This window comes from Mustela lutreola, chromosome 1, assembly GCF_030435805.1.
Source record: "Mustela lutreola isolate mMusLut2 chromosome 1, mMusLut2.pri, whole genome shotgun sequence".
In the NCBI taxonomy this organism is placed as follows: domain Eukaryota; kingdom Metazoa; phylum Chordata; class Mammalia; order Carnivora; family Mustelidae; genus Mustela; species Mustela lutreola.
In genome coordinates, this window is record NC_081290.1 from 182809666 (window position 1) to 182826532 (window position 16867).

A 16867-nucleotide genomic window follows, 5' to 3' on the forward strand; every position below is an offset into this window, starting at 1 on the left:
CTCAGACACATTCTGCTGAGGCAAAAGAGACAGAGACGAAAACAAAACAAAACAAATTGGACAAAGGAAAGATGTTTCCACTTGATAAAAGACAGAACTATTCTGAGTTTTATGGACCTCACAATATAGGTTTCAAACTAATAGAATAACAAGAAGAAACTGACATGTCCACAACTGAAGTGGAAAACACTACATTGGCTCTCTTAGTGAGTGACAGAAGAAGAGGACAAAATATTAGGAAGGACTGATGACTCACATAACTGGTAACATCCTTTTCAACATACATGTCATACTTCCAAATATCTGATTTTGCAACAAGTCATAAAGAAAAGTTAGAAATCATATACCATGCAATCATACTCTCTGGCATAGGCTAGAAACATTAAAAATAGTAAAAAGTGAAAATATACCCAAGTACTACGAAATGCAATATACAACATTTCAACGTCCCTGCTTTATACTAGAAAATACCCAGAGTTAAGTAAATAATTATATTAAACAATGTAATTTATAGGAATTTTTAGCTTCTTTGAGCTGGAGATAAAAGTAGCAGAAACATTTCAGAGCCATTCTATCATTTTCATTTGAAGTGATGATCTCTTGTCTGTCATGTACAACTACATCAGAGATAATCTAATGGCCATAAAGAGATTATAAGAGTACATTGAAGTTTCATAAACCTAGCTTCTAGAAATGTTCTTTATCTTATGAGATAGGAAATTCTCAAAACTGAAATGATTTTACTGAGGTAGTGTATAGTATGTTGGGTAAGGTCACAAAATTTAACATCACAGAGAATTAACTGAGGGTTTTGGGTGGGAGGGGGGTAGAGTGTTGGGTGAGCCTGGTGGTGGGTACTAAGGAGGACATTATTGCATGGAGCACTGGGTGTGGTGCTCCACATAAACAATGAATCTTGGAACGTGAAAAAAAGAAAATAAAATTAAGATGTGTATATATGTATGTACGTGTATACACACACACACACACACACACACACACACACAAAATACTTAACTAGAACCTGGTAAATGGTAAGCATTCAATTTAAATTGTAGCTTTTAAAATTAATTATTTTTATTAACATACAATGTATTATTTGCCCCAGGGGTACAGGTCTGTGAATCATCAGGCTTACACACTTCACAGCACTCACCATAGCACATACCCTCCCCAATGTCCATAACTCAACCACCCTCTCCACCTCCCACCCCGGAAACCCTCAGTATGTTTTGTGAGATTCAGAGTCTCTTATGGTTTGTCTCCCTCCCGATCCCATCTTGTTTCTAAATTGTAGCTTTTATTAGTATTTTATTAGTATTGCTAATACTAACACTTTGTCCTATACCATTAAAATTCTCCATGTTGAAAATTTGCTCAATGGGCCAATCTGTTAATGTCACCACATTTATCCAGTCTTCAAAAGCTAGAAACTTCATTCTTAATTTCTTCTGTCTTATATCCACATCTAATTCTCCCTCTAAATTTTTCCCCTTCACCATGCAAGCTCTTCATTAACATGTGCCTGAATTTTTTTCAACTGTCTCCTAAATATCCTACCTGCCTTGACTATCTCTCTTCCAGTCAATTCTTTGATAGAGCTGTCTTTCAAAAACAAAAATTACATCACATCATTAACTCTGATTTTCTTAGATTATAGCTCTACTATCCAGAAATCCAAAGTCCTGAGGCTGACGAAGGCGATTTTCAGTCTGGTCTTTGTTTTGCTATCCTCATCACCTGTCACTCCTTCCTTTGAACTTTGAACATTAGAATAGTGCACTGTGTCACCTGTTCCCTCTGCTAAGAAACTCCTACTAATCCATCAAACCCCAGCATCGACAGTATCACCTCTACGACACTCTCCCTCAAGGCCTAAGGCATTCGCTTTGTTGTTTTATTTCTACCTCCATTATAGCACTTGTAGTCTATTAAAGTAATTTATTTCTGACATTTTTTTCCTTAACTACTTGTTTGTGAGCTCCCTGAAGGCTAGTATAGAAAAACTCTTTATCTAGTAAGAGTGTCTCCCTTATGGTGGGCAGTCTTTGAATAAATAAATGACAACATTTTTGTAGGAAAAAGCTGAAATGTCAGAAATAAAACATATATACTGTTACAACTTCCAAAAGCTTAGCATATTTATTCTTTAACTCCATTCTTCATGTTATAAGTTTAAGTAAATCCATCGAATTTTATTTATTTTTAATATATGTACATACATGATCTATAAATACAGTAAAGAATATTCCTACCATGCACAGCATCATACATGATGGTGATTTGATCATAAAATTATGTACATAAACTTTGAAGCCAAGTGACAGAAAAAGGTATCAAGAAAGATACCCATGAATACAGACTAAAATTTCATTTTGCCCCTGTATTTTTTGTGAGAAAAATGCACATATTTAACTCTCTAACAACTATGTATTTAAAGAACAAACAAGAAAATAGATACTCCAGAAAGCCATGGTTATCAAAAAGTTTAAGATTATTAAATATCTTAATTTATAGAGTATGTATCACAGAAATCTGCTAAAGGACCATGCTTATAGAAATTATTTTTTCCCCCCAAAACAGAAGGGTTAGTTTCAATGAAGGAGAAAAAAAAAGCAACCAAAATCAAAGATACATAAATGCAAAATGAAGTGGACAACTGAAGCTTGGTTGGTCTTCAATTATCCAGATGTTTGAAGCTCAAGTGGTTTGGGGACCTCACAAGCCTCAAATTAGTGCCACAATCCTGTGCTTTGCCTTGTGTATATACGCACATAATGTTAAGAATACTGTTTGGCCACACATAAACAACTCTTTCAACTCATTAATAAAAAGACAAATAACCCAATTAAAAATGCTCTAAGTTTTAAATAGAACCTTTCCCCCAAAAGATACAACTGGCAGGTAAACACATGAAAAGATGATCAATGGCATAACGAAATGAGAAGCAGAAGAGGCGCCTCTTCATGCTGGCTGAGGCAGCTATAGTCAAAAAGCCAAAAAATAACGAGGGTTGTTAAGGGCGTGGAAAAAGCAGAGCCCTTACATGTTGCTGGCGGGAGTGTACGATGGTGCAGCTGTGCTGGAAAACAGTTTGGCAGCTTCTTAAAGAGCTAAACATAGAATTATCACACGACCCAACAATTCCACCCTAGGTATATCTCCAAGAGCAATGAAACACATGTTCACACAAAACCTGTATGTGAATTTTCACAGCAACATTATTCGTAATAGCTAAAAAGTGGAAATTATCCAAACATCCATGAACTGATCAGCAAATAAACAAAATGTGGTGTACTTACCACCTAATGACATTGTATTTCACAACTGAAAGTAATGAAGTATGAGTATAAGGTACAACACGGAAGAACCTTGAACACATCACGCTAACTGGAAGAAGCCAGCCAAAAAAGACCACACAGAGCATGACTGCATTTATATGAAATGTCTAGAAGAGGCGAAGCTACAGGAAATGAAAAGAGATGAGTGGCTGCTCAGAACTGTAGACAGGGAAGAAGGGACATGGGAGATAAAGAGGAAGGACAGCTAATGGCTATGGCGTTTCTTCTAGGAGGGATGAGAACACTCTAAGTCTATGGTAATGGGGGTGCCTCCATGGCTTCAGTTAGTTAAATGTCCGACTCTTGGTTTCAGCTCAGGTCATGATCTTGCAGTCCCGGGGTGGAGCCCTGTGTCGTGTTAGGCTCCCTGTCAGCAGGAAGTCTGCTTCAGACCCTCTCTCCCTCTCCCTCTGCTCCTCCTATCACTTGTACCCATGCTCTCTAATAAATAAATAAAATCTTAAATAAATAAACAAATAAGTAAAATTAATTATATAAAATATTTTATATTTATAATATATATTTTATGTTATAAATTAAATAAAATAAATAAAATCTTAAAAGAAGACGACTGTGGTAATACTTGCACAATTCTGTGACTATATTAAAAAGAACCGGATTGTATACTTTAAATAATTTTTTAAAGATTTTATTTATTTGATATAGAGAGAGAGATCACAAGCAGACAGAGAGGCAGGCAGAGAGAGGGAGGAGGAAGCAGGATCCCCGCTGAGCAGAGAGCCTGATGAGGGGCTTGATCCCAGGACCCTGAGACCATGACCTGAGCCGAAGGCAGAGGCTTAAGCCACTGGGCCACCCAGGTGCCCCGAATTGTATACTTTAAATGGATGAATTGTATGATATAAACTGTATCTCAATAAAGCTGTTTAAAGAAAGAAAGAATGTCATCTGGCCCCCTTTCCAACAAATTACATGATCTGGAAAGTGACCATTTTCATTTATAAATGGCAACTGTATGTATTTCCATCTTTCCACCTCTACCTATAAGAATACATAAAAGGTACATGGGAGAAACATTCTAGAAAGCTAGTTTAATAAAGTGAAGATGACTACTCGTTATCTATTGATGCCTTACAAACTACCCCAAACATAGCAGCTTAAAACAAGCATTTATCACCTCACTCATTCTCTACTGGTCAGGAACCAGGGAGTGGCTTAGCTGCCTGGGTCTGGCTGAGATTGCTTCTGAGGCTGAGTCCGGTTGGGGCTGTGATCTCTGAAAACTTGACTGGGGCTGGAAAATCTGATTCCAAGCTCACTCATACAGCTGTAGCTGGAGGCTTCAGAAGTTCCTCGCCTATCGGCCTCTCCATAGGACTGTTCAGAACATGGTTTCCCACCGAACAAGAGATCAGAGAGACAGAGAGAGTATGATAACAAGACAGAAGCTTGGCCTTAATCTTAAAAGTGATACACCATCATTTTTGCAATATTGTGCTTGTTATACAGATCACTTCTGATCAGAGTGGGAGGGGACTAGACAAGAGTGTGAACACCAGGAGGTGGGAATCCCTGCGGTCATTATGGAGGCCAGCTACCAAAATGACATTATAACAATAAACAGACCAAAATCCCACACAAGTGAATGCTTGACCTTTGCAATGAAGGAGGACAGCCAGGATACATAGTTCTTAGCAGCACCACAGACATACTCCTGGGGATGCAAGAGTTGTGATAAAAAGGTTTGCAAGGAACAATCATACCATTTTCTGTTCTCTATGTGATGAAGCTACAATTAGTATAAAGAAACAAAACTGTGAAGTTGAGGGCTGGTGGAAGAAGTACATAAATGATTTAGTCAACCTCACTCTTCCCTCCTTCCTACCACTGACAGATGAGCAAACAGTCCTTGTTGCAGAAAGGTTAAGTGACTCTACCGAGGTCATGCAGTGATTGAGGAGGAATAAGACCCCATTCTCTGTGTCTTCTCAATACACCAGGAGCTATACATCAGAGAACTAATGGCAGTGACTCATAGCACAGATGCAAGCATTACATCGCATCTATTAAACAGCCAGTCACTCCAGAAGTGATACTTCTTTCTGTGGTTTTCTGATGCTGGCTGTGTTACTTTCTCAGGCAGTAGTGGACTCTTACCCTTCTTTCCATTTCAACTGAGAGCTGTCCTACTTAGCTGGAAGAGGAAGGACTCACTCATTCAGCTCAGCGAATATTACAGAGTCTCTCTTCCATACCCACCACTGAACACGGAGATGTGAAGAACGAAGACGTGGTCCCTTCACTCACAAAGCAGATAGACAAGTTGAGAAAACAAGTCCTAAACATGGAACACTAAGAAATTATACACCATGTAACGGGGCAGAGCAAGGATTTATGTATTTTCAACAGTTTTATTTAATAAAGAAAACTTACATAATACTTACAGTGTGCCAGATGCATTATAGTATCAACTCTCTGAATCCCCTATGAGGTCATCCTCGTTTTATAGATGAGGAAAGCGAGGCCTTAAGAGGTTAAGGAACTTGTCCAAAGTTCTTTCTCTTGGTAAGAAGCAGGGCCAGGTTCTACCCAGGTAGGATGGCTGCAAGGTCCACACTTTCTTAACCACCATTCTATGAAGCTTCTTGATAGTAGTGACAATTATTCTTCCACCTCCCTCCAAGTCCTTTTTTCAGGGTTCTGAAGGAAAGTCAGTAATGGAACTTTAAAGCTCCTCTGAGGAATCCTAGCTTTCAAACTGCACAGGGGAAGGGAAGACATAGTCCAGTAGAGTAAGAATGTCTCAGGACAGTCGCCAGCCCCATGAGAGGGGTGTGAATGGAGAGTAAATATCACTAATGAGGCAGTCAGTGCTTTCCTGGTGCCCATATGAAAGATAAAATTAAATCATAACTGCAGTGAGCAAATTAAGCTATAGTTAGGAAGAAGAAATTAAATGGATGCACTGTTCTGCAAGGGCAAAAATAAATTAATTTGACTCTCAAATTGCACTAGAATGTGGAGACACTTAATATAATCTTCTGATGATGCCCTCCCAGCATCATGCCATAGGAAAACAGCACAACACACCAGGAACAGATGTATTTGGTTATTTTTGAAAGAAGATGAAAAGTAGTTTGAAAAGAATAAGGTGATCTGTGGGTCTGGAAAGTCTTTTTCTTTTAATAAAGCAATGAGTTTCATTTTGGTTAAAAATTTGCCAACTTTGCCACTTTATAAAGCAATAGCTGTCTCTTTCCTTTACAACCAAATCTTACAACTTTGGAAAATGTTCCTCACAAGGAAAGAGGGATCCTGCAGGCCGTTGGCAATCTTCAAGTATCTAAATCCTACTTGGTGTTCTTCTGATCACACACCTTGAATTATCTATGTGTCTTTCAATGAAAACCAATGGATGCATGTCCCAAACTCTAAGAAGAGGCCTCCTGCAGAGCCAGCTGGCACAGAGTGCAAGGCAGCACAATGATGAGTATCCGGCACAGGTTTTCTTCTAAGATAATGTGTCTATGTAGTTTATTTGTGATTTTGAAAAGGCATTAAGGATTTTTAAAAAGTTCCTCTAAAATTCAATATCTTATTTCAAAGTCTTGTACCAAGAAACTGTATCTAGATAGGGAAGGTATACAGAGTTCCAAAAGAAAGTCTAGTAACTCACCTTTCTGGTAAACTATATTTAACTGTCACCACAACTATCCTAGGGTTTTCAGTATGAGAATGGCCTTTATGAGGCCATTCAATTCATTCCAGTTACCATATCTGGAAAGTTCACACTGAACAATCACAAGTGGAGGTAGTTTTTCATTCTGCGATGAAAGTAGACTTGGCCACACTCCTTAGTAAACCACTCCAGAGTACAAATGTACTCCTTGCATATGAAAGGATGATGTGTTATCATCTACTTTAGATAAGTATTAAAGTTATAATGCTAACATAACAGAGAAAAAAAGGAAATGGGGTAATGAGAAATTTGTAGAACACAATGGGGGATATCCTAGGTAAGGTAATGTTAGTGTGCGTGTGTGTGTGTGTGTGTGTGTGTGTGTATGTGTGTGTAGTCATGCACAACAGGAATGAACTGACCAAAAGGAAGCAGAAGCCAGCCAACAAACAGCTGCTGTCCTAGTTCTCCAGCACCTTCTGATGTGGCTCGCTCATCCTAGCATCCCTATCCCAGACTGGCCAGTTCTGTATATGTCTCATCTTGATTCATAGTTCGGCACATATGGCTTTCCTCAAGACCCTTCATCTGGAAGGGCCAAGCAAACCATGTCAATTCTCCTTGTCTTAGGACCTTATTTCCCAGAATCATTCTAGGCTTACTTTGAACTTCTGCTTAGGGAGACCTCAAGAGTTGTCAGGGTCTACCAAGAATAAATACCAAATGTTCTGAGTTAATCCTGCATGAGGACAGATCCAGAAATATAATTGTCTTGTAAAATGAATTTAGTATTAGAGACCAGTTAGCTTCTAGACTGCATCTTTTCCCCCTTTTTATTTCTAATCTGCTGTGGTGCTCAGGGAGTTTTTCTATGAGCATTCTGTATACTTCTACTTCTGTTGTTACTACTGCTACTGCTACTACTACTACTACTACTACTAACAATAACGTTCAGACATACAGCACTGATTACAGGCTGGTGATTACATTAAGGAATTTACATATGTAAGACCCATTTAGTCTTCTTTACAATCTTATAAGATAGGTTATTATCCCTGGTTTAAAAACTTACCCAACATCATAAAGCTAGTAAGGACCAGTATCAGGAGTCACACCTGGCAATCTGGCTCAAGAATCCATGCTCTTAGACGCTATATCATAGCCCTTTGTTTGACTGATGCAAAGAAAATACCATCAAAACCAGAGACCTGCCACTTCCAATCCTGTCTCTTAAGTCTATAATCAACTGTTGACCTAGGGCAAATGTTTGACTCAATTTCCACCACATAAGGATCCAGGCTCAATGAGTTACTTCTGGTTATACAATGCTATAATGATGAAGTGGGATTTTTCACTAACAAATTTGACTTTGCTGGATGAGTCAGGAGGTTTAAAGCTTGAAAATGAAATACATCTAAGGGAAGGAAAGAGGCAACTAATAATAATCAAGTCAATTTTCTAAGAATTTTCACACTTCATATTTTGTGATGAAAGCATTAGATTTATACTTTACAGAGGAAAACACTGACACTCAGAGAATAAGTGATTTTTCCAAGGTCACACCGAAATTCAGGATGGACAGTTGGCATGGGAATGCAGCTAAAGCCCCAGCCCTTCCTGTGGCATCACAGTGCTGCCCTGCCTGTCCTCTCAGCAGCAGGGAGCAGAGATTGAAAAGGGAACCTATGTAAAGTCCCTAACACGAAGTCTTGCAAACAGCACACACACAGTAAATTAATTCGGATGTGGGGATGGAAATAGGTGAATATCAACTGAAAAGTGTTAACAGATTGTAACTAAAAACAAAAGTGGGTACATTTTTGCGTAACTTCTACAGGGTGGTACCTATCAAAACAAGCGAACTTCTGGAGGGAAACTCTGTATGACTTGAAACTCTGTGTGACTTGAATCTGTATGACTTGAACTCTCCCTGAGTAAACAATGAAGAAATACCATGAGAATGCCAATAAATGTGGTACTTCTAGATCAGATACATGAGTTTGTGGGGTATTTTGCTGCATGAGAAAACTTCCTAACAATAACTCAGAGTCACTTTGTCAAAAACAATCTGCCTTTCTTCTTAGCTAGAATTTCACCAATAATACTGACGAACAAGGAAAGTCTCTCATGTGTTGACTACCTACGGGAGGGCAGGAAAGGCAGAAATTTAAGAAACTACTAAACTGTGCAAACTTACTAAGTTCTGTTCTGGTTTGGAAATGGAGTCACTTACTCACTCACCAATTCAGCCAACAAATAATAATTGAACACAAGTTATGTACAAAATGGCAGGTATGTCCCTGCATGGGACAGAAAGGGCAGAATGTCCCATTTTAAATGTCAGTGACTTTCAAGGGAGCATGACATAGATGGTGATGCCAAAGCAGGGGCAGGAATGCTTAGGATGAAAAGCTCCAGAAGTGTGAATGTTATCTCTAATGGGTTAGAGGCACGCCTGAAGGAAGTGACACCTGAGCCAATGTGAGAGCACAATATGCCGAGGGCACTGCAAGTAGTAAGAATGACTAGAATTCAGAGTACGCATAAGGAAGTCTTCTAACTGAATTTCACAAATCTTCATTATACAGCCATAGAACTAGAGGTAGAAGGGTTTCATGAGAAAGTAAGTTCTATACAGTCTCAGTTTACATTTAAGGAAACTAAGTCCTCTAATTAGGTGCCAAGGCTGATCCAAGAACACAGGAAATAAAACTTCAACATAGTTAACTCACCAATTAACCTAAGTGTTCCCTCTCTTTTAAAACTAGCTGGCCGTGGGTATTAAGGAGGGCACATATTGCACAGAGCACTAGGTATAATGCATGAACAATGAATATTGGAACACTGAAAAAATAAAATAAAGCCAAAAAAATTTTAAATACAAAAATAAATAAAGATACTATCTTATTAAAATAAATAATAAATAAATAAATAAATAAATACAATTCTTATTCATTAAATTCAATAAAAATTGAGGTGCAACAGCTATTAAATGAAATGATTCTTATAAATCCCCTGCAGATGTTTGCTAAACTTTGGACAAAACTTTTACTGTCATTAATTACTAAGCAACACATTACTGGGAAACCACAGTAGAAACAGTAAAATTCTGTCACAATGCCAAAATTCAGTAAGGGTGACTGTGTATTTAATTCAAGAAATATGAAGTGCTACAGTACTCTATTTCTTTTACAGTTTAGTTCCCATGATATTACATGTAAAGAAATAATAAAGATTCTTTATTCTTTTTAGGTACTAGATCTTATTGTATAAAGTTCTAATTGAAGCAAGTATGCTATCAGCTTGGCCTTTAGAAGGTTTTCATGTTTCCTGGGTGCAACTGATAGTAAGCAAAATTCTTTTTTTCATGGGGCTGGATCTCACAACCCTGAGTTGAAATCAAGAGTCGGACACTTAACTGACCAAGCCACCCAGCTTTCCCTAAAACCACTCTTTTAAAAAAGGGATTCTTTTGGGACGCCTGCATGGCTCAGTTGGTTAAGCAACTGCCTTCGGCTCAGGTCATGATCCCAGCGTCCTAGGATCGAGTCCCACATCGGGCTCCTTGCTCGGCCGGGAGCCTGCTTCTCCCTCTGCCTCTACCTGCCATTCTGTCTGCCTGTGCTCGCTCTCTCCCCCTCTCTCTCTTTGATAAATAAAATCTTTAAAAAAGGGATTCTTTTATAGCTTACCATAGTGGTTCTCCACCAAGGGTATATTGGAACCAACCATGAGGAGTTTGTGACAATTTTGCAGCTGTCTGGATCCCACTGTAGAACACTAACTAGAAAGTTTTGGAAACCACCAAACTAGAAGACCTTTATAGTTCCTTCCAATCCAGAGATTATATTACCTACAAAAACCTGTACACATTCAATACCCAACAGCTTTCTTTTTGTACACACTGACTGCCCAATGTTGCACAGAGTAAAAGCACTATTTCCGTACAACAGATGAAGACCCTATTCCCCTGCGCTATTCACTCACTTTATTGACCTGGAGAGGCTCATAAGAAATAAATTGAAGACTAAAACATATACAACTTCAACTTAAATAGCTTTTTTTCTGTGGTTATTTTATACAAGTCCACCATATTCCATTATTTCTGAGGCATAATTTTGGGGAACTGACTCTAAAGTAAGCCCTAATTATTGCAGAGGTGATGGGAAGGCCAGAATGGGGAAGGACATGGCTGTGTATTAGCGCACTGGTTCTCTAACTCACAACAATTCCAATAAGGTGGGTTTTAAGTGTTGTCAGTGTATATGACCCGGTATTTCATCTGCCTCTTCCTTCTCAACCTTATTAGACCCAGTTTCCTAATGTGATACCAACATCTATGTGTATGTATTCATTTCCATTCCTCCTTTTCTATCATGAAATGAAATTCGCAGATATTTAACAGAATTTCAAAAGTATCAATGTAATGCCCTAACAGTAATACAAAAGGAAAATAGAATAATAGTAATTAATAATAAATTATGTATTTCAATAGGTACATGCTCTTGCAGGACTGTACTAAAAGACAATGAAGTGCTCAGATGCTTATACTATGTACAGTTCATATATTTAAATTTAAGAAAAGTCAGATGGTAAGATACCATAACACACAAGTACAGGAAAATGAAGTCAAATGATTTTTTGAAATGGTCCCAAATATTATAAAGTACAATTATCTTTTGATACATGAGGTAGTGGCATTTCTGGAAAATTTAGTGTTTATTAAAACAAAAGCATACCTTGTCTTTTTATGTAAAATAAAGTTAAGTTATAGGCAGAGATAAGTATAAAGTTGTTCAGCTCCCTTCACAAACATGCCATGCATGGGACCCTCAAAGCCACAGAGGTACCCCACAATTCTATGATTTGCACGATAACCTGTGCATTACATGATGCCTACCATCTCTGGCCATTGCCCACTAAATTGCTGAGATAAACTCAAATGCTCCCCACTAAATTGCTGAGATAAACTCAAATGCTCCACAAAATTCCAAACTTCTAAACACAAACTAAGTATCTACATGTATACTATTACAGATTCTCACAAGCTTAGGAGTAAGTAGGCCACTACTGACCACTACAGGCCACTACTGACCTGATCTTGGGCTGAAGATTCTCTGATATTTATATCAGTTACTTATATCAGATTATAAACTATATATTATATATTATAATTGAAAAGCCTAAGACACCTCTATCCTAGAAGCTTCCAATAAGAAATTACACCTAAAACTGTTTTTCAAAAGTAGATAATAAAGCTATTTTTATATGTATAATATATCCATATATACAGTTGTACTAATAATTCTGCCTCCTCTCTCTGCCTCCCCCCAAAAATACTTACTCCTGAGTTTTCTAGATAATCAAGGTCAAACTGTAAAAATATTACCATTATCTTTTTCCCACACTAAGGCAAAGATAAATTAATGCAAATAATCCAGAAGTCATTTATATAGGCACTGAAAATTATTATTTATTTGGAAGAAGAGTATCTTCCTAATTACATTTTGATTAGGCTTCTATTAAAAGTAATTTACATTTCCTGATCAACCCATGCCTAATGTATCTTCTAGGGACAGGTGGGGGAACTGCCGGAGTCTGAGAACATGCTGAGTACTAAGAGAGTGACCACAGTACTCTGGAAGTTTCACTGATTGGGATTTGGTTCTGTAATTTATTTTTGGCACTGAAAAAAATCCGCCATGCCTTCATACAGATTTTATGTTAAATTAGCACATCATTCATAGAAATACCAGGTATTCTCTCATTTTAAGTAAAGGGGATAAAGATTTCACTTTATATAAAAGGATTACAGATTAGAGGAAAATAATCACAGAATTCCTTTGAACATAAAAACTGCTCCTGGTTAAAATGCCATTTAAAAATTAATAAATAAGTTAATGACTGAATACTCATTCAATTTCTGCGTATTATGAAAGACTTACTTAAAATGTCTATTGAAATGGTATTTAATCTTAATGGGTGAAATGGTCATTTCCACAGTAAGCTAGCCTGTTTTTCTACTTCAAATTCGACCGGTTAATTCACTAATTAATTTAATAACACATATAGGAAGTCAGCATTCCATTTTTATAATCTCAATTTGGTTATCTTTCTTCATACCTAAAATTGGTAAAATTTTACCTCATACCCAGGCACAAGTATCACCTTATGATAAAAAATGAGCTAAAGTTTGTGCATAATCAAGATATGTGGGTGGTTAAAATAACTCATCTTTTCGTATTCTGATTGCTACTTGTTTCTATAAATAAACTTCAACAATATGCATAGCCTGCACATTTGTGTACTAAGAGATGAAGATTTTTAAATTAGTTTTAAAGCAACTGATCATATAGACCAGCTCTAAAAGGTTTTATGAGTCACATAAAATACACACTTTATCAAATAACAGCACAGAAGTCGTGTCTTCTATTATTAAACAGAGAATTTTGGTGCTGATAAAAAACAAAAAACCTTATATAAAAAACAACAGCACATACCAAATGTGTAAAACAAGGCTATTCACTTACTTGGTACTGGGCCTTTTTTGTAGGGCTTTATCCAGGATAAGAGATGGGGCACTCCTCCTCCTTTCTGCAAGTGTTTTCATTTTCTGTTGAGAAAAAAAATAAATAAGCAAAATGAAGACCATGTGACTTGTAAAGCAAGTAAGTGCCAATTTTGAAACCAATTCAGCAAATTTTGTATTGCCTGCCCTTGCCTCTCAGAGTCTGCAATCTCACTGTAGAGATAACATAAAATTGTAATTAGGATAGTAAGTGTCAGAAAGTGGTAAGGCTTTAAATATTTTTTATGGCCATAGAGTGAGGAAGCTAAATGTTGATCAGAGTATTTGGGAAAAGTAGCCATTAGCATCCTATTAGCATCAACTGTAGCTAATAGATAAATTGCTTACTATGTTCCAGCCCCTCTGCCAGAGGCAGGACTGGACAATCTCATTTATACTCCAAAATGCCATCTGAGTAGCTCTATTGTCTCTTTTTCATAGGCAGGACAGGCCCCAAACTAGGCCTCAAGGAAAGTCAGGATTTGAAGAGATCAAGTAAAGGGAGAAAAAAGAAAAAAATAAAACCATTACAGCAAAAGAAACTAGATTCTTACACATTTAATACACTTAAATATTTACACATTTAGGGATCCCATCTTTCAAACAGATTTTTTTTTTTTTTGGCTGTAACTTAAAAAAAAAAAAAGACAAAAAGACCATTTTTGTTTCCTTATTCTTAGTGGTATATAAACATAGGCTTAACTATAATTCAAGAACTTTGTTTCAGACAGTATTTATATAATTTTTGGTAAATGGAGAATTATTCAACTCAGATGATCCAGATAATCACTCTCTACATTCAGTCTTACATATTTAACAATTCTAGACAGAGTCAGTGGGCCTGCCGCTGGAAACTAATGAGTGAAACCAGCAATTTGCTCCTTAATGGGCAGGAGTGACGTCCAGGCTGTGGCCGTCCTTCCTGCTCTATTCTCTCACCTAATCCTGGCCAGAGGTCTCCCCTGCCTCCCCTGTCGCCGGAGGGCCTAGGCCAGCCATCCGGGGAACTGGGTGCTGCTTTAGGAGGAGGCACAGAAAACTAACTGGTTCAGGATCAGTATACCTCATTACATTATTCATAAAGGGACTATTTCTAGTAAAATCAAACCTAGATCCTAGCACAGGAACAGGGGAATAATCATCTAGTGAGAAAGGGATACTGGACTTCTTTGGTACAATTCCTATCCCCCCGATTCACCATGTCCTCAGGATCTTTCCACAGTTACCGTCCTGCCTCAGTGTTGCTGTCCCCACCTTAATCTTTAGGCTCACATGTGGAAACTATATGCTCAAACCTCCTTAGTATCGCTCAGAGAGCAATGGACACAATTACATAAACCATGAATAAAAGATAGGAAGTAAATGGGTGGGAAATAGACAATACCATACTTCTCAAACAGGAATAATTCACCAGGAATAAGTTTTAGGGAAGGTTAAATTGTATACCTTTCTTGTTTACACGATGGGTCCTTATGCCTTCTTTCTGGAGAGAAATCCCATAGTTTTCATCAGATTCCCAGAAAAGTCTGTGATTTTGGTAATCTACGTTCTATATTACAGATTGCCAGCTCCTTGCCACTGCTGCCATTACTCACATCTCTCGGGAACATAACTCTCCTGATCCACCATTCTGAGGCTAGTGTGAGTGACTGCAGAGGGGGCAGGGGGAGGAAGGAAAATCTGGGAGACAAGTACTTGCACTGCAAGGTCCAGTGGCCTGTCCCCATGTGAAGAGTCTCAACAGTGAAAGACTGATTTTCCTCAGAAGGATGGCGATTTGTTCACAGGGACATATTCGGAGGATTCTGTTTCACTTTTGGATCTGGGCTAGATTCCTACCTCCAATCCTTTGAACTCCCTTTTTTCAGCATCTATTTACTATGCTTTGAACTTTGAAAGGTGCTGAATCCTTTAAGTCTTACCGGGCTCCTTATCCTCCATTTTGAGCTAGACTAGGGTATGCCTAGTCTACCTTAGTGGAACCACATTCCTGGATCTATCTCAGCAGCCTTGCTTCTGTGGCCTCTAACCCTCTGATACCAAGCACCTCACTGAAGCGTCATTCATACAGGATTTCCAATTCTGCACTCCTCGCCTTTCAGGTTTGCAAAGAATTTAGAAATGTTCAAAAGAAATGTTCAAAATAGGGTTGAAAGTGTTGGGGAAAGAAGAATCTGTGAGAAAAGTTAGTATGATCTGAAGTTCTTCATTTGGAAGGAGAAATAATCTTCAAATTAATGCCAGGTCATAATATGGATGATAGAAAGTGTCTTCCAAGGAAGAGAACACAAAAAGAATTGTTGCTAAAATGTAGACTGAGAAACCACATTGATCTTGGGTAGTGGTTCTCTGAAAAATCTTAAAAAGCTGTGAATTACATTGCACACATAATTTCAAGGGGTTCAGAGACCTGCATAACATGGATTCCTTAGGGATTCATGGGTTGAAACCTTTGACATAAAGAAATCTTCCTGAGAGCCTTGGCTGTTAAACATGAGAATGAATGATCAAATAAGGGTGACCAATCTTCTTCTGTAAAAGTGCTTTTAAAATAGGAGTTTCTCATGGACACCTAACGCAGGGGTCCATATCCACAGTAATTAGACCATGTTTCCTTAGTTACAAAATTATCAGACGTACGAGGAGTCAAATGTAGAGTGCATCTACCTCATCTAGAGGATTCACGGGCAACAGAATGTAATCAAACAACTGGAAGAATGTTATTTTTATTTGAGATCCTACTGTTTGTAGTAAGTCTCACCACTATTGAGATATGCAACCCAATGCAGTTCAGTCACTTCTCTGGACTTTCATTTTCTAATCTAGAAAATTAGAAAATTTGGACTGCACAGTCTCTTACATCCCTTCTATTTCTGATAGTCTCATGTTAAATGTCCACCAAAGATTTACCCTAGATATGCAAAAAAATAAACATTATATGTGCCAATTTAATATTCACAGGATTCATTCTTCTTGTAAGTAATTAGAAGTCTTAGCAGCACCTGGGTGGTTTGGTGGTTAAGCTTCAGACTCTTGATTTCAGCTCAGGTCATGATCTCAGGGTGGTGAGATCAAGCCCTGTGCTGGGCTCCCTACCGGGTGTGGAGCCGGCTTAAGATTCTGTCTCTGCCTCTACCCCTGCTTCCACTCCTCCCCCCAGTGCTTTTTGTCTCTCTCTCTCAAAAATAAATAAATAAATAAATAAATAAATAAATAAATAAAAGAAAAAGAAAAAGAAGTATTAAGCATGGGCAATATAATAGGAGCTTAATAACAGATTTAGGTGTCAATTCATTAAAATTATTCAGAACTCTTTCT

The 16867-nt window shown here is 37.8% G+C and overlaps 1 protein-coding gene across 4 annotated transcripts in view; it reads right to left on the bottom strand.

The window, feature by feature from the left end:
• ARHGAP20 (Rho GTPase activating protein 20) overlaps positions 1-16867 on the bottom strand; it is a 130300-nt gene that overhangs the window by 97244 nt on the left and 16189 nt on the right. For all 4 annotated transcript variants that reach the window (XM_059179980.1, XM_059179966.1, XM_059179989.1 and 1 more), the window contains exon 2: positions 13512-13594. In XM_059179980.1, coding sequence (XP_059035963.1) covers positions 13512-13591 — 80 coding nt within the window. In that variant the 5' untranslated portion in view covers positions 13592-13594. The remainder of the gene's footprint in view (positions 1-13511; positions 13595-16867) is intronic.